This window comes from Genypterus blacodes, unplaced genomic scaffold, assembly GCF_046128005.1.
Source record: "Genypterus blacodes isolate CSIRO-AG114 ecotype Tasmania unplaced genomic scaffold, CSIRO-AGI_Gbla_v1 ptg000007l_1, whole genome shotgun sequence".
Taxonomy (NCBI): Eukaryota; Metazoa; Chordata; class Actinopteri; order Ophidiiformes; family Ophidiidae; genus Genypterus; species Genypterus blacodes.
The window spans coordinates 178,704-197,991 of NW_027466821.1; the positions used below are offsets into that span (position 1 = coordinate 178,704).

The 19,288-nt window shown below is 44.7% G+C and overlaps 2 protein-coding genes across 4 annotated transcripts in view; one reads left to right on the forward strand and one right to left on the reverse strand.

Moving 5' to 3' along the window:
• Positions 1–4,551: 4,551 nt before the first annotated feature.
• Positions 4,552–10,406, forward strand: LOC143002729 (E3 ubiquitin-protein ligase KCMF1-like). Of its 2 annotated transcripts, none has more exons than XM_076153062.1 (7): positions 4,552–4,685; positions 6,217–6,384; positions 7,295–7,434; positions 7,579–7,680; positions 8,169–8,349; positions 8,809–9,127; positions 9,212–10,406. In XM_076153062.1, the coding sequence occupies exons 1-7, from the start codon at positions 4,670–4,672 to the stop codon at positions 9,537–9,539; spliced, it is 1,254 nt and encodes a 417-aa protein (XP_076009177.1). In that variant the 5' UTR covers positions 4,552–4,669; the 3' UTR covers positions 9,540–10,406. The 2 variants fall into 2 exon arrangements, with proteins under 2 accessions (XP_076009177.1, XP_076009186.1); XM_076153071.1 differs by lacking the exon at positions 4,552–4,685 and adding an exon at positions 4,716–5,321.
• Positions 10,407–12,303: 1,897 nt separating this feature from the next.
• The window catches only part of slc20a2 (solute carrier family 20 member 2), a 36,825-nt gene continuing 29,840 nt past the window's right edge, over positions 12,304–19,288 (reverse strand). For both annotated transcript variants that reach the window (XM_076150505.1, XM_076150496.1), the window contains exon 11: positions 12,304–17,152. In XM_076150505.1, coding sequence (XP_076006620.1) covers positions 16,988–17,152 — 165 coding nt within the window. In that variant the 3' untranslated portion in view covers positions 12,304–16,987. The remainder of the gene's footprint in view (positions 17,153–19,288) is intronic.

The window sequence follows — 19,288 nt, forward strand, 5'->3', positions numbered from 1 at the left end:
CATCCAAGCGTCTCATTGGAGTTTTAAATAGTTTCTCCTTTTCAGTCATCTGATCATCGGCTGATCTATGGCGGATTCTATTGGTCAAACATCCGTTTGTTTACGTCGAAGGCGGGGCAAGAGAGCTGAATGGGCTCGTAGTAGGCGCTTTAACCCTTGCCTGATTGCTGGTTTGTGGGCGTGCATGCGTGTGTGCGTGTGTGTTTGTGTGTGTGTGTGTGTGTGTGTGTGTGTGTACGTGCAGGCTGTCATCGTAAAACTTCTGCAGTGTCTCGGTTGTTAAGTGAAGGAATTGGAAATATGTCAAATCGAGGGGATAAAGCGGACTTTCAGGTTGAGATTCTTCACCAGAGGCTGTAGGCTAATGATAATGAAATCATACATAAATATGCATTTGGTTGTTATCATACGTGGGAAACCCAAACGACCCCCCACCTCCGAGCCGTGGGGGAATATTTAAAAGGCTCCGATCCGTGTGTGTTTGGATGGGAGGAGGGGGGTCTGTCTGGCGCGTTGCCAAATCAGCTTAGCTCACAGAGCAGTTTGAATGGATGAAGAATAGGCGCACTCGCGCAAGGGTCCCGGCTACAATAACATCACTGTTCCGTGTACATATCCAGAAGCATCCGCGGCCATGAGGAGCAGCTGGAGGAGTCACCTGCCGCCCCGCAGCTCCTGGCACCGGGGAGCCGCACAGCTCCATCATCTCTGCCGACAAAGGAGCGTGAAAACGGTGGTGCTGAAAACATGAACAATGTGCAGGATCCATGACAGGGTTTGAATAATAGAGCGCAAATGAAACACTAATCATTATTAATAAGTGCACATACAACACACCACATTACAGCTTTGCTTCACTTAATTTTCATTTGTCTGACCATTTAGAGTCTGTACTTAAATTAAATGGCTTTAAATGCAGCAACATTCAAAATAAATGATTCTAGTTTTAGAACCGGGCAATCAGTGAATAGCCATTTGCTTGTGTAAACTTATCATGACACCGATGCTGTGTCCAGGGAGGTCACTAAAGTTCAAACAGTGAGATGATGCAATGTACAGTGGCAGAGTTTCAACTGTTCTGCTCCTGGAGATACTGATCCTACAGGAACATCAGTGACCTCTGCAGGCCAACTCGTGGCTGCAGCGAGTAAGTGAGTGAATGAGTGAGTGAGTGAGTGAGTGAGTGAGTGAGTGAGGCTCTTTACTTGAGAGGCATTGCTTCATCCTCGTATGATTAGTCTCTCCTGAATTTTGAGCAGATGATGACATCGTGCAATCACTGAGCCTGTGGTTTACTGTAATCCACTAAAGACCTGAGAAAATGTATCACTACAATGAGCTATTAAGTCTTTTCTTTTTCTTTTCTTTGGTATTTTTCCCCGCTGCTGTGAAAACGAGAAGTGTGTTTCACATGTGTGGGTTGTGTGCAGGAACTGGTTGCACTTTACAGTAAATCCACAGGTTGTGGGCACAGCTAAAGGTGGCAGGATGCAGTGGGCATTAGGTCTGTGCAGGTGTTGTTGTGAAAGATGTGGAGGGCAAGTATGAGCAACTGATTCAGAAGAAAAATGCCACATTTTTTATTTAGTTATTCATTTTCTTGCACTTATACAGTATATTCTGGGGTGACATGTGACTGAGACGTGTAACTCTCCACCTGACTTACATATTGTGGATCCATATGCCAAATATGTGCCAATGACAATAAGACAGAAAGTCCTAAATAAAATAAAATAATTTCATCATAACATTTACCAAGTGCAAACTCTATGAATGGTCCTCGAGATATACTTAATAAGTTCCAACAATGGGACAATTCACTGTCCGTCAAAAACCTAGAAGAGCAAAGACCTTTCAAGACTTTCCTGTAGACTTTTCTAGCTTGAGGAAATAATTTGCCTCAGAAATAAATAGTAAAATCAGGCAAAGAGTTGATTTGCCTACATAGGCTTGTGTCATGTGTTTGAGTGATCAATTGGCTTGCTTAAAACTCTCTGTAAGGCTTTTAAAGACTTTGTTTGTTCTTGATATTAAAGCAATCGTGATTTAAAATTTTGTTCAGATTCTGTCTCGAGCCCTTAACAATTTTGACGTAATGGATAACGGCAGCAGCAGTTTTAATTAGTTCATGCTGTCCTTTCTGCTCTTTATCTTCATGTCATAATGCCCAACATTGCTAGAGAGATAATCAAAGGATTTCTCTGAAAATACAGGAAAAATGAAAGAGAAGGCTACTGTATCTGTCGCTCTGCTCTGTTGAACATAAGCCCAGCATCAAGGCTGACAGTTAACTTGACTTCAAAGTGCCTTTTCATGCAGTGGTTTAGTTATCCTACGTACATACAAGTCACACTGTTAGTCTGACTGCCAGTTGGATTTCTCAGTTTGCTCACCAGCTCTGATTTTGCTATGCAAGGTCTGTCTGGCAAAGCTCAACAGTGAGGGACTGTTACATACTAAAGCAATCATGCAGACCTTGATGGGCTGTTCATTGGCAAGCACAGGCAGTGACTCGGCCGTTTGAAATTTAAACATCTTTATCGGATTTAACGGTGCAGGCACTGAGGTTAAAATGATCCATTGTATTACTAAAATAATCAGAAAACAACTTGATAAAAACAACGGAAAATCTTTGGCTTGTTTTCTGGACAGAACATTAAATTAATGTTTTCAGTGTGTGTCTTGTTAATATGATCAAGCAGAGCTAATTATTATCCATACGTATTAAGTATTCTACATATATTTATATATCTGGATCGCTTGATAAACCCCTGATGGATCATACCTGAAAGTATTGTCAGAGTATCAAAGTACACTTGACATGGCTGTTTATCCTACTGAGAGGAGATCATGCTGTATTATGTTCCTCCCAAAGCGTAAGCACAAAGCTTTGGGATACTCACTACACTAGGTAAGTGTTAAATCCACTGAGGCGGGTGACAAGTGGTCAGGACACATGGGCCACCTCAGCTGGTGGATTGAGGTCAACATTTAGATTACGGAATTACTGAAAACCCTTAATGTTGCAATGTTGATGTAAATTTGAATGTTCTAAATTGCTCTCTGTGCTCTGGCACCAAATTTACTCAAACTGTTTTTTATTACTTAGTAGGGAAATTCCAATCTATACACGTTTTGACAGCTCAGTGGAACAGCCTGATGAGCTGTCTGCTTATGTATAACAGCAACGTAATGAAACTTTGGAGTTAATCCTGTACATTATAACTTAGTAGTGATAAATCATACTAACGCTCTTGGTTTTTATTGCGGAATCTACAATAGATGCCCTGTGTAGGTCCTCTGGGTCATCCTGGATCGCCTTTATAGCAAACGTTAGACAACATCGCCACCCCGTGGAGAAAGGCTGACTGCATGAGCAAAGGTAGCCTATGATGAAACATACACATATATATAGTATATAGTATACATGTACAGCTATTGATAATATGGTGACCTCAGTGACCTGATGTGCTGTCTGGGTGCATCCAACCAGTCATGTATTCAGAACCTCTGCATCAGGGCTTTTGTTGCTGTTATTTGCTGGTTCGGGATGAAAAATAAAATGATGAATCAAAAGGGGATGGATGAAAGACAAAATCCCGACTGTTATTTAAAAGTGTATTACATGAGAGAAAAGATTACATCATTGTTTTTTTCTGACACAAGGGCAGAGACATTTAACAGGTCCTTACTGGCTGTGTGCCCATAGACCCAGCTAAACCAACTAAAAATCAAAAGATACACCTGAGATATGAATCCCATGCAAGCAAAACAAGTCCATGTACCATACCACATTTTTTTATAATAATAACATTTCAAAAACATTCTAATTGAGAGTGCAGTGTAGCAGATGTTTTAAAGTTCGCCTTGCAGTTCAGAACAGGAAGTTCTACATGTTCTTAAACCATGTTTGACGTGAATTCACCCCTTGCAATGCATATTCACCCCTTCATATAAACCGCTTTACATTCTGATGAAAGGCACACAACTGGTGAGAGTTTTCTCTATGAGTAAGCAGCTGTCAATGAGAAGAACTTTGTGAGAAGAATGGAAGGTCTTTATAAGCCTGGAGCAAATGTTTTAGTTGATCTTACACTTACTGTATGTGGTGAAATTTTTGTTTTGCATTTGACTCATCCTACTACTACAACTACTTCAGAAAACTTTTAAAAAAATCTGTTGGCAAACTACCTGGATCAGGAGTCAGATTTGGTGCTTATTCTGAACTGAATGAAACCCTATCGATAGTCTATCATAGGATAAATACAGTATTTTGTTGTATTACTTTTAATTGACATAAATATGGGAAAATCGTCCAAAAGAAACTTATAAACAACAAAAATAATGATAAATGATGACAAACTGGGAAACAAATGTTTAAAATTCTGTACAATGTTACAATAAAAAAAATGACGAATACCCTCTAGATTCCAGAACGTGTGTGTGAATACAGTTGCAGTAGTGTGTGAAGCTCCTCAAAGACCCCAAATGACAGAAACTCGTCCTACTGCCTACAGCCCCGCCCCTCAAAGCTTAAGCCACTCCCCCTGGAGCTCTCGGGTCTGCAGACATCTATACTGTGCCCCGGCTCCTCTCCGCTACACTGAGGCTGTTATTCTGTGTGTAAGTCACGGAGCCCGAGCAGGGGGGCTACGTTATTGTCCCCAGGATGTCCCGCCATGAAGGTAAGGATGCACCACAGCACTGAGCCCTACGTGAGTCAGGGTTTCTAATGTAAAACGGCTCGCTAAGCGCCTCTAGCTAACACTAGCTCGCCGAGAATGTCTTGTTTTGCAGCTCTTCCTAGCTTACTGTGGCGGCTGGAGCGCAGCGGGGTGGACTTTACGGCGGCCGCAGGATGTGTATCCATCCCGGCGGGTCTCGCAGCTGTCTGTAACGGGCTATTAATGTAGAAAAGGCGGTGATAGATGGTCAAAACAACGCTGACAAATAAGCGGAAGAAGCTAAATGTCGTTAGCTAACTGTGCTACTGTGGCAGCTAGCCTCGAAGCTAAGAGGTAATGTAGTCCGGGGGGGGAGTGCCGGGAATGGAACCAGCGCACAACAGCGAATCGCAGATGGCGTTACTGGGTCGAAGCTCGTCGTATCGCTAATGTCGCCCAAGTTCACCCCCTCCCCCGGTCCGTCTCTAAGTTGGCCTGTGCAGTCCAGGCTCGCCCGCTAACCGAGCACCGACATTCACCTCGTCCTTGCGGCCAACCTTGCTGGACTTGGAAGTTCGGCGTTAGTGTCAAGTTGACGTTAGCTAACATGAGGGAATGTGCGACTCAGCTGCTGATCCTGACAGGAAGTGGAGTTAGGTAGGCAAAGTACACGAGCTTGACAGCGAGCCGAGCTACTGTTAGCAGGTGGGGTGGTTTAATGGATAGTCATGAAGGGGAGGGTAGTGTGTGTGTGTGTGTGTGTGTATGTGTGTGTGTTTGTGTGTGTGTCTCTGTGTGTGTTTGTGTGTGTGTCGGGCCTACGGGGCCTCGATCTCACGCCTGTGTTTGTTGTCAACTTTGTTGTCAGTAGTGATGAGGTGAAGCTGTCAGTGCAGGTGGAGCGGGATGACTGATGCACACGCACACACACACACACACACACACACACACACACACACACACACTGCTCCAGTCACAGCGGTAGACCACCTTTGACCACACACTGGACTCACACGCACACTGCTTGATGTATTATGCCGCTGAATATTGATGTCATGGTGAACAAGGGAGGCGGGACACACACACACACACACAGCTGTAGAACATCCTGTAACATACACATCATTGTAGCACTAATGATGTGAACGTTTACATGGAAAGTATCAAAGAGTTTTAGAATGATTGTTTAGGTAGTAACCATGGCGTTATAGTGTGATGTCATCGTCCTGTACGGTCCAAACTCCAAACATGTCCTCTAATTCACTGATGACATCTCTGTCCATAACTCCCCTAAAGTGGACCATTAGAAGCTGCAGAAAGAAGCGTTGTATCACATTTGTTCCTGCTGCTTTACCCTCTGTTATATACGGTAAATCTATACATTTTCATCAGGTAAACATCCTACCAAACAGGATGACGTCACCGCCTCTGTGAAACATTGTAGCACGGCGTTAGTAAGCAAGAAGCTCCCATCATTAAGCAGGAAGGTCATAATTAAACACGCTCTGCTCCTCTTCCAACCTCTCTTAACCTCTCCTCTCCGTCGGCTCAGGTGTGAGCTGCGACGCGTGTTTGAAGGGGAACTTCCGAGGCCGGCGGTACAAATGTTTAATCTGCTACGATTACGACCTGTGCGCGTCGTGCTACGAGAGCGGAGCCACCACCACCCGACACACCACAGAGCACCCCATGCAGTGCATCCTCACCCGGGTGGACTTTGGTGAGTAGCAGCGCCCGCACTTCTTCAAAAGGATGTTGGGATGTCCGTCGCAGCAAACATCTCACGCTTTTCACACTTCTATCACCTGAAACTCTGCGGGCGTCTCAGTTACACACTAGTGGAAGTGGATAGTCGTGTTGGAAGTTGTTTGTCAGCAGTGGCAAAAACAATGTGTGTAGTAGAGACTCGGGCTCAGTGAGCAGCACGAGCAGACAGATCTGTTTTTCAATTTAAACAATATCACTAAACCAGAGCAGTGATTTCTCAATAAAGCTCATTTCACCTTTCAAAGTGGAGATTTCAGTGAGCTTCAGTTTTGATCACAACGGCTCACTTTTCTGTCAAATATCAACAATCTGAACAAACCGATCATCTGAAAACTCAAATGTCTCATACATCCTGGCATCTAAACACACACACACACACACACACAGGCTCTATAGTCTCATGAGGGCGTTTGGCTACTTGACATTCTCGTCAGGTGGCTCAGTTCTTTGGCTCAGTTTTGGGCCTCAGGTCAGAGGCTCAGCAACAGCGTTTGATTCAATTCACTCAGAGCCAATGCATCATGAAAAGTACCATACATATATACAGCATATCTATATCTATCTATATATGGTATATCTGATCAAAACTGGAATAACTGCAGTTCTCATGAGACACAATGTCATACAATATAATTAGCTCGTAATGTTTGTTTTATTTTGAAAGGCCCATTTCCTCTCACTTTCGAATTCTGTCCCAACATGTTTTCTGCTGAGAAATAGAGTCTTATCAGCATTTCACACGTTAGAAATGATGTTAACAAATAGTCCAAACACAGCAGAACAGACGGTCAGATGTGTGTTCAGCCCTGTGAGAGTGAGGGCAGGATGGTGACGGCCATGTTGTTTCCTCCTCCTCCTCACAGACCTGTACTACGGGGGCGAGGCCTTCTCAGTGGAGCAGCCTCAGGCCTTCACGTGTCCTTACTGTGGCAGGATGGGCTACACAGAGATCTCGTTGCAGGAGCATGTGGCTGCTGAGCACACGGAGACGTCTACAGAGGTGGTAAGTTGCGGCTGGAGCCTCTCGCACACACACACACCCACACCGATGACACTCACCATCACCCATCTGTGTTGTGCTCTTTATGGGAGCGCCTGAATGGTCTAAAGGTGCCTGTAACACACACCTTCCCTTCCTGTCCTCCAGATCTGCCCCATATGTGCGGCGCTGCCAGGTGGGGATCCCAATCATGTGACAGATGACTTTGCAGCTCACCTCACACTGGAACACAGAGCACCCAGAGACCTGATATCCTTTTCATGTTCCAGCCTGGAAACACAAGGCCACATGTTGCCCACAAACAGCCAGTTACTGTGGAGACGGAAGGAGGACAGGGCCCAATAGTGATTATCCCATCACTTCACTGGAAAGACGGGATAGTTCCTGTCGTCGTCGTCTTCTTTACGTCTAAGAACATTTAAGCCCAGTTGGTAGATGTCCAAATCAGCGTGTGAATTAAGTGTCACAATCTGTGCAGCGGCAAATTTACTTTACTAAATTTATTTAAGTGTTAAGAAGACACACGTGGACGAGCAGCAGTGTGTGTGTGTGTGTGTGTGTGTGTGTGTGTGTGTGTGTGTGTGTGTGTGTGTGTGTGTGTGTGTGTGTGTGTGTGTGTGTGTGTGTGTGTGTGTGTGTGTGTGTGTGTGTGTGTGTGTGTGTGTGTGTGTGTGTGTGTGTGTGTGTGTGTGTGTGTGTGTGTGTGTGTGTGTGTGTTCCTTAACGACGAGCTCCACGACGAGTCCAGCGGCGTGCGGCACGTGAGGAGGATGTTTCACCCTGGGCGTGGTCTGGGGGGTCCACGAGCACGCAGGTCCAACATGCACTTCACCAGCAGCACCACAGGGGGGCTCTCCACCAGCCAGAGCGCCTCACAGAGCTCCAACTACAGCAGAGAGGCCATGGACCCCATAGCAGGTCAGGCACATCACACATCACACATCACACGTCACACACACACACACACACACACACACACACACACACACACACACACACACACACACACACACACTCTCTCTCTTAAAGGTGAATCTGTGTCAACGTTGTTTTCCCTAAGTTGTGATGTGGTTGAGCCCTCCAGCTGAGCCTGAATGCTTTCTCCCAGGTTTAACTGGGCAGCAGCCAGTGCAGCTTCACTAAAGCTCCATGACTGTTGGCTTGTTAGTCGGCTGTCTGTGGCCACTAAAGGCTGTCATGAAATCCTTCCAGGTTAGACTTCTAATGATAAAGAGTCTGTGGGTGAGAAACATGGAGTCAGCAAACATAAAAACAAGACGCTGCTGTTCTTTCTTCTCATTTAAACTCTGTCAGCGTCGGCCTGTGTGGCTGTGATGTAGGTCAGCGTGTTCATCATGTTCATCTCTCCGTCTCCAGAGCTTCTGTCCCAGTTGTCGGGGGTGCGGCGCTCAGCGGGGGGCCAGTTGAGTTCCGGCCCGTCGGCCTCTCAGCTGCAGCAGCTCCAGATGCAGCTCCAGTTGGAGCGGCAGCAGGCCCAGGCGGCGCGGCAGCAGCTGGAGACGGCCCGCAACGCCACCCGGGGCGGTGGCCGCGCCAATGCCATCCTCAATAGCAACTCGGCGTCCACCAACTCGAACCCCAGCGCCAACCACAACAGCAACTCCAGTCCCAACCCGGGTCCACCCGAGCCCAGCACGCAGCATTCTGCACATAGCTCCCAGTTTCTACTCAGCAGGTCAGCCTGGTGTTTGTCTGTGGAAAGTGCCGGCGTCTTCTCTCTTTCCTCTCAGCTCATTGTTGTCGATTGTGTTGCCCGCAGGCTGAGCGAACCCCGGCTGTCTGAAGCGGAGCGGCAGGCGTGCGAGGCCCAGTGGGCCGACCGGAGCCTGTTTGTGACGGAGCTGCTGCTGTCCACGCTGCTGCCCGACGACGACGCCTCGGCTTCCTCCTCCGAGGACGAGGACGACTGTCACGGCCCTTTGCGGCATTTTGCTGACTTCCAAGCCATGGGCTGTGTTGAGGTAATGACCTTGGACGTCGCACTGGAGAACCTCAACCTCAAGGAGACGACCCCCACGACCAAGACGGTGAAAACCACCGCTAAAACGGCAGCCACGAAGAAAGAGCCTCCGGCCCCGCCCCTTTGATGACATGGCCGCTCCCCCCCCACACCACCATTGTAACTGGCTGGCCGCCGTGTCGGTTCAACTGCCAATGGATGACAAAAGAGACTGCGGTTCTTTTTGGCTTTGTTTTTATTTTTGTTTTCTCCTCAGTGATTGTCATTTCAGCTCTGTCGCTCCCCACGCCGCCCCATGTTTATTACGTTGTGTACATTGAATAAAAGTAGCGAGACGAGAGAATGTGAAAGTGAGTAAGCGTGGCGGGTGCGTGAGAGAGTAAGAAGAATAACTATATAAATATATTATAGAAGATCTATATGAAAATTGATAATCAGTTCCACATAACCCGTGTTTCTGCTAGCAGATGAGCAAAGCCTAGTTAGCGGTTAAGAGCCAAACACTTTGTCACTCACTCACTCACTCACTCACTCCCTCCCTCCCTCACCCAGGAGAGTGAGTCTTCCTCTCCCACACAAACGCTGCTGTGTATTTATCCTTATTCATTCAAGAAGTGCTTGGATGGTTTACCAACAACTTAAGCATGAGCAGAAATCACCACGTGCCCATTTTTCTAACTGCACAGTCACCAGACAGGGAGGTCTTCCTCTGTTACCGTGGCACCCGAGTAACTGTACACACATTAGCGGCAGTTCTGCACCACATCCACACCCGCACACACACACACACACACACACATGCAGACTGATGGTTGTGTCTGGTTCAGTTCATGTCTACCGACCCCCCCCTCATCCCCCCTCCCCCTTGTGTGACATCATATTTTGGGTCATGTGACCTTGCTTTACATCCAACTGTGGGCACTTAAGTTGTGAATGACATCGTGTCCATGTAATTACACTACAGACAGACAGACAGACAGACAGACAGACAGACAGACAGACAGACAGACAGACAGACAGACAGACAGGCAGGAGGAGGAGGAGGAGGAGGTGAGAGTCTCTGTTGTGACCATAATCGGCCCTTTGATGTCATGGGAGAATAAAACACGTCCCTGGTCTTCATCCGGTTGTTTTTCTTTTCTTTTCTCGTCTTTCGTGAGACCAGATGCTTCTCTCTTTCTCTCTTTCTCTCTCTCTCTCAAGCTTCCAGTGATCTGAAATTAACCCTTTCTCCATCTCTCACGAATGCAAAGATTATTCAACGTGTGACTCGGAGGAGAGAATCTCGTACGCTCCTTCCATTCATTTCTCTCAGTAAACGGATCTTTGTATGCCTCACTGCTACCTTCTGAAATGCAATGTATGTTTTTGGCTTGATGAACGAGTCAAATTACAGGGTAAACCTTTGTTTGGAAGACAATAAAATGTTTTGGACGGAAATGAACTAACCCAATCCTGCTCTCTGTGTTTTTATTGCTTTAGTTGCTCATTTTGGAGAGTAAAAGGAAAACTAGATTCCTGTCTTACAGGTCCAGCGTGACATTAGACAGTCTTGTGGCTTCCTCCTTCACAGAACTGTGACAGCCTCCTCATGGCATCATGTCACATGACGTATAACATCATTTACTCTTGGTTTCTTCAATTCTATAGTGTTAATGCATCAGTAGAGGCTGACGGCAGTGTATTCTTCCTAATGCAGAGAAGATGTTCGCCTCATAAAAACTGTCCAGATTAAAAAATACGCACAAGTTTCATGTCAATTTAAACTGGAAAATAATGATTGTAAATGTGTCTAACAACCTTGTAGTGCCTGAAAATGTAGTTACTGTCGAGCTGCAGAAAAATTAATCTATGTTCTTCGAATATTGTTGATTTATTGGTGCTTGGACTGGATTTGTGATCACACCCTGCAGATGCCTTTGGACAAATGGAAGAAGCAAAATGTGCTCCAGGATGTTTTTCAATGTCACACACACACACAGGTAACCCAGCTGGGAGGGCAAAGTTCACCCTAATCCTCTTATGTCGAAGAGACACGAAGGTCTAACCGATGTAAAGATTTCACATAGCTGCTGCTATATTTAGCTCTCCATGGAAACAGGAATCAATTTATACACATCCAGACTGTAGAAAAAGGACTCAGAAGCTCATTACAGCATTCTGTAAATGTCAGTTAAGGACAGGCCACAGTGACAATGCAAGCGTTTCACAAAATATATTCTCAAATATGTACTAAAATATGGTAAAATGAGGTGAACAGGAAGAACCATAACAAATAAAATCATTCATGTTAGATTTGATTTAAAAGCGGCTGTTTCTTCTCGCATAATATAAATCTGAATTCACGGTTGTGTTTTGTATAAGAGCAGTAATAATCCATATTCACCTCAGGATACTTTCATTATGTTGTTGTGAATCCTGTGTTGGATTCATGTTTGAGGCAGCATGATGATTGTGAGAGACGAGTGAGAGGAAATGCTGGATTGTTTATCCTCTGGGAAATGGTGTCACTTGCATCTTGCCAGCATTTTTGGGACGTAACTGTAGAAACTCCTTTAACAGTGCTGGGAACTGGAGAGTGAAGAGTGCGATCGGTGCCAGTTCACTGAGTTATTAGCCGAACTACGCAGGCCTAAATCACAGGAGCTTGAAAAGAGCTGGCAGATTGATTCAAATTTAAGAGACGGCGGTTGCTGTAGGAAACCAAGTGAATGCAATGTGGGACACAAGCAGGATGTTCAATTATATGGGAGACAAAACCCATGTGAGAGACTCTACTTGATGATTTTATTTTAAAGTCAACTTCCTCTTTAAATTAGGCTCTAAAAAAGAGACATCTTCACTTCATCTTCTTTATAAATAAATTCCACAAAAAACACAACTCCATGGCATTTAAGATATTCTTTGTAATTTTAATTCCCATAATTTAGTTTAAATGCAGACATTTCTTCACTAAAATCTTAAATAAAACATTACAGTACAATATATGCAAATCAGAAGAGCTTTAAGATTTTGTAGAAGCAGGCTACTCTTTCCTTGACATTTTTTTTATTCATTGATTTTTTTGTCTTTAAATGGCCGGACAGTTAAACAGCAGTAAACAGTAAAGGGACAACACGGAGCTGTAAAGCCTGCAGGCCAGCCAAGGAGCACATTCTATTACAGAACACACCAGAAGACTAGAGACAGCAGGTCACAACCAGATGAAGGTTAGAGTTGGTGTCCCTCCGCCTAACAGCAGAGGGCGCTATTACACCAAGGCAGGTGAGCCTATACAACCAGTGATAGCGACTGTGATAACCATGTTGCACATTCAGGGAGAACAAATGGCACATTCTGTTTCTATAGTAACCTCTGGAAAAAGGTGCACAGTTATGATGCAATAGAAGCACAGTAACTCCCTAAATGGCACTTATTGATTTATACTGATTATCGACTGATACTGACTGGTGAGAAAATGGTGCAACTTCATGGGGAGGTGAAGTGTCAGCATACGCCCTCCAGCGGCCAGGCAGAGAGGAATTTTGTATCTATAATGACAATTTTGATCGGAAATTCATATCAGCAGTTACTGGACTTACAAAACGGTGGTTGGATGAAAAGGCTCACTTGTAATATCTTTAGGATTAAAAATGGCCTGAGGATGGCGCTAGAGTGAAGGCCATTCTGTTGACTAAATCATAATGGTTCATCTTTAGAGAAGCATGATTTCACTAATCCAACCCCAATATGTCCTGTATATTTTGCAAGTATAATATAAATATCATCAATTCCCCTTCTGAGGAACATCATCCACAACAAATTTCAAATGGAAATTAGATTTTACACTTCACATCGTATTGACAACAGAGGTTGGACAAATGAGACTTTTGAGCTCTTGGAGGTGCCAAAGCTGATTTAAGATACAATTCATCATCAGTCTGTGAGATTTATTAAACAGAGGCATGCGTACAGTTAATGCCATTTCTCTCAAAGGTGCTGGACACTGCCACTAGAGGGCGTCTCTTACATTCCCTCCCCATCTTGAGCAGGTGCATCCCTTTTGGCCTATCAGAACTGAGAATGCATGAAATAAATGAAGTAATGATTCATCCAAGTTACACAGGGGGCCTGCAGAGCACGACGGTGGGGTTTAATCACATTTACACATAAACCATTGAACTAAGCGAAGAGAATGTGGATTTTCTCAGCACTAGAATTCCATGAGGTGACATGCAACAAAGACTTCCAATCAGTGATTTTTGCACCATTTTAGATGCAGAGGAACATCGATCGAGTCAAAACTTACAATGTCTGGTCACATTATTCATCTACTAGTTCTTGGATCAGATCCTTTCAAAAAATTTACACTGTATCAAAAAGTTTGTCCAGGCGTGAGGAAATGTTAATGAAATATAAACCAGTACTGCACTTGAATGTATCTGGTTATAATCGCATAATCAAAGACCGTTACTCAGCTAACCATGGTAATTCATATTAGCTCTGAAAAGACTTATTGCTTTAAGTGTTTTGACCGACGTGTTTTTATGTTCCGCAAAGAAAAACATCTAAATTTTGGTTTCTGTGCTTGAACTGAAATCCGACTACCGTATCATCACCGTGAGGAAAATGTTCCACAGCAGCTCGATGGCGCCCCCTGTGTAAGACTGTGGAAGAGTAAAAGGATATGGTGCTTTAGGAGTGGTCACCTGCCAAAACAAGGAAACTTACTCCTCACAGTCCAGTTATCGGTCACCAAGTTCTACACCTCAGTTTGTCAAATACAGGATTTGCTCGTAGGCCTTCATCCTCTTTAAACTGCCGCTGGTCTCAGGCCCGGAGCGAGCGCTCGTCCTGCAGCTCTGCTCTCACAGCTCACGATCAAAGCGGTAGGGAAACAAAATTACAAAGTGTTTTCATCTAACATTCAAAAATAAAAATGGTAATTTAAAAATCGGATCTATTGGCAACCGACACATCAATCTACACGTGTTGGAGGCACACAGAGGGTTGACGGGCGCCGCGGCAACCGACTGATTCCTAATGTCGCTCTGTCTCGTCACTCAGTAGGTCGTCCTGGTTTTGCCGCGTCCCAGTCGACCCTCTGTGTCCTCCGCTGTGTCTGGCAGCTCACCCAGGTTAAAACGCAGATATGGTAGAAAAATATATAGTCTTGATGAAATTTCTCTAGTTATTCTCTTCATTACTGAATTGCACCCATACATGTAGTATTAACGCGTTATTGTAGTAGTGTAAAGTGACTGGGATCATGATTCACACTACTACTACTATGAAAGAAAAGAAAAACAAGTACAATGAGTCATCGCACGCGCACACTTGCTCTTTTTCTCTTTCTCTCTCTCTCTAGACACTTCTGGTTAATTTTTTTCTTGCACTTGAAAATTCACGGTCGATAGTTTTCGTCTTTCATTGGCATTGTTAGGCAACAGGTTTGTTTTGTTTTTCTCCCAGATACTCTACGATATGGTTACGATGTAAACACCACGGTACTGAATTATTTACTGTATCTGCAGACAGTAAAAACACAATGTTACAAGGCAAGTGGCCACTTAAGCATAGATTTGTTCATGAGGGAAAAAAAAATTAAATTAGGAAGCACACCACAAGAACAAAAGAAAAAAAAAAAGAACTTTGCAACACCTGGCATCATTTGTTCAAATACAAAAAAAACAAAAAGCTTTTAGATTTTGTTCATCTACAGGTCAGGCGACCCTGTTAAAAAGCTGGTGATGATCAGTACTAAACCCCTCATACCGTCTCTCCTACACATCCTACATCTGATATCTTTACAACGTCTTGATCCTATGACCCCCTCGCTGAACCAAACGCAGGACATCGTCTGCTTCAATGTTCCCGCATGCCAACATGACGCCAGAGCAGTTCTGAACAGCTACACGTGTGGCTGGGGACGGGTCGCACCTCAGGTCAACCCCCCCCTCCCCTCCCCTCCCCTGCTTCCATAACCGTCTGATTTACGACGACAGTTTGCTTGTAGTGGTTGATATGACACAGTGACGGCCGGGCTAAACGCTGCGCCTCGTGTTCTTAGCGCGTGAGGGATACGAGACTAAAGGCTCCAGCGGATCCGAACGACCTGAACACGGAGGTCAGGGAGCCTTAAAATGCGAGGAAATGTAAAGTAACTCCGGTAACGCGGGTCTGCCAGTGTGTACGACAACAAAGGCAAAGAAATGAGGAGCGTCTTACACTTAACAGGACCTCATCTGTCTGTGTGTGTGTTTGTCTCTCCCAACGCTTTTAGTGTTTTGGCTTCTGCTGCACGTTGTCATTCTATAGAGTTATTGGCATGCTGATATGGCGGCAAGACTCCTTTGGCGTGGTGCAACTGTCTCGGGCAACTTGCTGTCAACATTGATGACTCTTGCAGGGGGTAAAATGAGGAGGAATGAAGCTGCTCAGGGTCCCAAGCAGCACGCGTTTCCCATTTTGGCACAAGTTAGATTCGTTTACTTAAAACTTCCTAATCCACGCGAGGGTGAATTTATGTCTGCCAACTGCAGAAAAGTGTGTATATGTGCTCTCTACCGTTCACTTCTGGGGGGAGTAACACACTACATATGAGCATCTTTATGAAGTGATGAGGCCCCTCCCCCCATGACATTAAAAACAAAAACATGACCCCTCCCACCCCAAAAACTCTTACCGACAGTATTTACAGTACAAATTACAGTATAGTACATCATTAAAAATATGAGAGATCCATCTCTAAACACATACAGGAGCTCTTTGATAAAATCATATTCTGTTGCAAATCAGGTTTCTATGGTAACACGTGGGAAATAAAACGCAGAATGACCGTCCGTCCCCCCCACCCTGAGGCGTCCTCTCCGCTGGCCTCAGGTTGACCTGGCTAGCATGTTACCAGTGAGATGATGGTTGGGTTGGTTGACCACACGATATCTTTTTTTTTTTTTACTTTAAAGCAAAGCTGCAATACAACAAATCACACTCAATTCAATACAACATTATTTACATTTTTTTTTTTCCTTAGCATCTTATCGCAAGAAGCACTTAACCAGCGATGCTGCCTGGGATTGCAGGCAGCAGGATGCACCTTTACTGCAGCCACGGGACAAATTCACCTGTTATTAGTGTTTGATATTTGCATTGAGATGTCAGTTTTTTTCTTTTCTACTTAGGAAACAAAAGGCTGCAACAGTTTCTACTTGTTAATTTACGGGTAATCCCCCCAATTATTGTTGTGGTATGTACAGCAGGTTGACTGGTTTGGTGAACCCACTGGTTACACACATAAATAAAACCAGATCACAAACTCAAATGAGTCAAAAAAAGATGTCTGGACCTTTGAGCCAGGCAGCATGTGAACCAACCCTCCTCACCATCCACAGTCCATCTGAACCCTCGCCCTCTTTCTCCTTCTCTTGCCCGTCAGCCTTTGCCTCTTTTTGTTCCTCCTGCTAACTGAATCCATCTTTTGGGCTTTGATTTCCATTCAGGTTCCCCCCCCCCCCCCTCTCTCTCTCTCTCTCTCCCTCACTCTCTATCTCTCTCTTTCTCTCCCCCCGCTCTGTTCTCCCTCCCTGCCTCGTGGCCTCAGACGTAGGGCAGGATGCCGTACACGAACAGGGCCATGACGGCGGCACTGAACAAGCCGGCCACAGGCACCGTCACGAACCAGGCCAGGAAGATGTTCCTGAAGAGGCGCCAGTCCACAGCCTTCTGGGAGCGGATCCAGCCCACGGCCACGACGGAGCCCACCTGGCCACAGAGAGGAGGGGAGACAGAACACTGTCAGCAGCAGCACTGAGTCAATTTCACTTCAGGCAAAGTCAGACATGCTGTAGAGCTGCAGACTGTGCAGGATTTCCCTCCAACAGAGTTTTTTTAATGCTTTTGTTTGGTTTGGGTTGTTTGGTTTTGCAGAGAAGTGGTCTTCGGCAAAGGAACAATTAGAAAGATGTGCTAAGCAATATTCTATATAACATAACTGATTAAGTGCTTGAAACAATTGCACTTTTTGCATACATCTGATTTTCACACTAGCTAATGCATGTAATTAGACTAGAGACACACACCTGTGTCACTGTGAGCCATTATGAGGGTGGGACTCTAGGGGACTCAACAGACTACATCTTCATCTTCATTACAGTAAAATCTTTCTTTACCATATTATTAAATATTCACAAGGCACCAAAATGTTGTCGTCACCACCTCCCGAGAGCAAAGTTAACATATGCGCTTACACTTCCATCTGTTGTTGGGACGGCACTGAACACAACATCCTGCACACAGCTCTCAGCCTCAGACCCGCTCGGGCCACAGTGTGTTAGTTGTAGCAGGATGATTGAAGTTATCACTGCCTGAATTATGAATTAGGTGTTGAAGTCTGAAATCAGCAGGTCTGGAGTAAGAATCATTGGGTATTTGAGAACTAAAACAATAAACAGCATATCGTCTCAGCTGAATTTCTTCTGCTGAAGTCAGACTTCCTACAATGCAACATTTACTCACCTTTCAAAGTAAAATCAGAGTAGCTCAGAAAGAAAATTACTTTGGAGTAGACAAGAGAGACAATGACATTTCCGACACTTCAGTGTGTTGGAGGGCAGCTCCAAGGTCACATGACCAACATGTGCAGTGACTGTTTCCAGCAGGCTGCTTGTGCTGAGGCAGGTGGGCGGGGCCAGAGCTGCTTCTGCTTGCTCTTATATGGCCATAGTAACTCGAGATGGTTTCCGTTGCTCTCCAGCTAAATCTGGAAGGTCGGGTCAAGAGGGGCCGGACATGTTTGTAGTTGATAGGTCGGCCTAACGTTAACTTAAAGTAACTCTATTAGAGATCTAGTCAAGGAGGCCAAATATCATCACGTGTTTTAGAACACAAATAAGGGAATACAAATGCAAATAGCACCTCAGTGATTTGTTCTTCTAAATGAATCTGTACCTAAATTTACAGGCCAGAGGTTTTGTTTACGGCCATCTGCAGTATTTCCGGCAAACAGCAACAAAGCCTGAACTCAATGTGACCTCAGCGTGAAAGCCAATAGATCTTGAGGAACAACCCAGTCACTGTACATAATCACACCATCGTGTCCACACAACAGAGCAGGAGCTGGGCACCCATCCAGTGGCATCGGCTCAGAAAGAAGGAGGCCAAATGCATTCAAGACCAATAGAAAAAGGCAATTCTGAATTAAAGGAGGGGGGGAAAAATGAATGGATGACCAGCGCTGCTCACACACATACCCACACACACGCGCGCACACACACACACACACACAATCTGGGAGATACTGGCAGATGTTGTGGGATACCTTCCTTAAAAACTATGATAAGAATTTTCACAATTTATGTTTGTCTAGTAACCCTTAAAAGACTTATCTATGGCCAACATGACATTTTCCAAATGGTTCCAAATAGTTTAATATCCTTCACTAGGACAAACAGGACGAGTAAAGACAATTGTTTTAATGATTTGTCTTGCAGTTTGGGCCTGCTAAGTTACAAAGTACAGAACAAATGTGGCTTTGATTGAGCTTAATGGAACCTGTAGATTTCCTATAAGACAAAACAAAAAAAATATATTGCATTTGAGCATAACTGCCAGAACAAGATCAGCATAATCAAGAAATATGCAGTTTCAGCCTAAGTCCTTTGAGTTTTAAGTAAAAGAGCAAATAAAAACTATTTCACAGGTTTACTAATATCATTGATGTATCAACTTTGTCCAACAACGTCTGTGCATCTCCCAGCAACAATGAATCAATCAAATCACCACAATTGGAGACCTCTGACCATCAGTAGATTAAGCATTTAGGCATGTTGATTATCTCAGGTTTTAGGGGAGAAAGTAGACGAAGGGTATATGGAGGTGAGAAATGTAAAACATGGTATA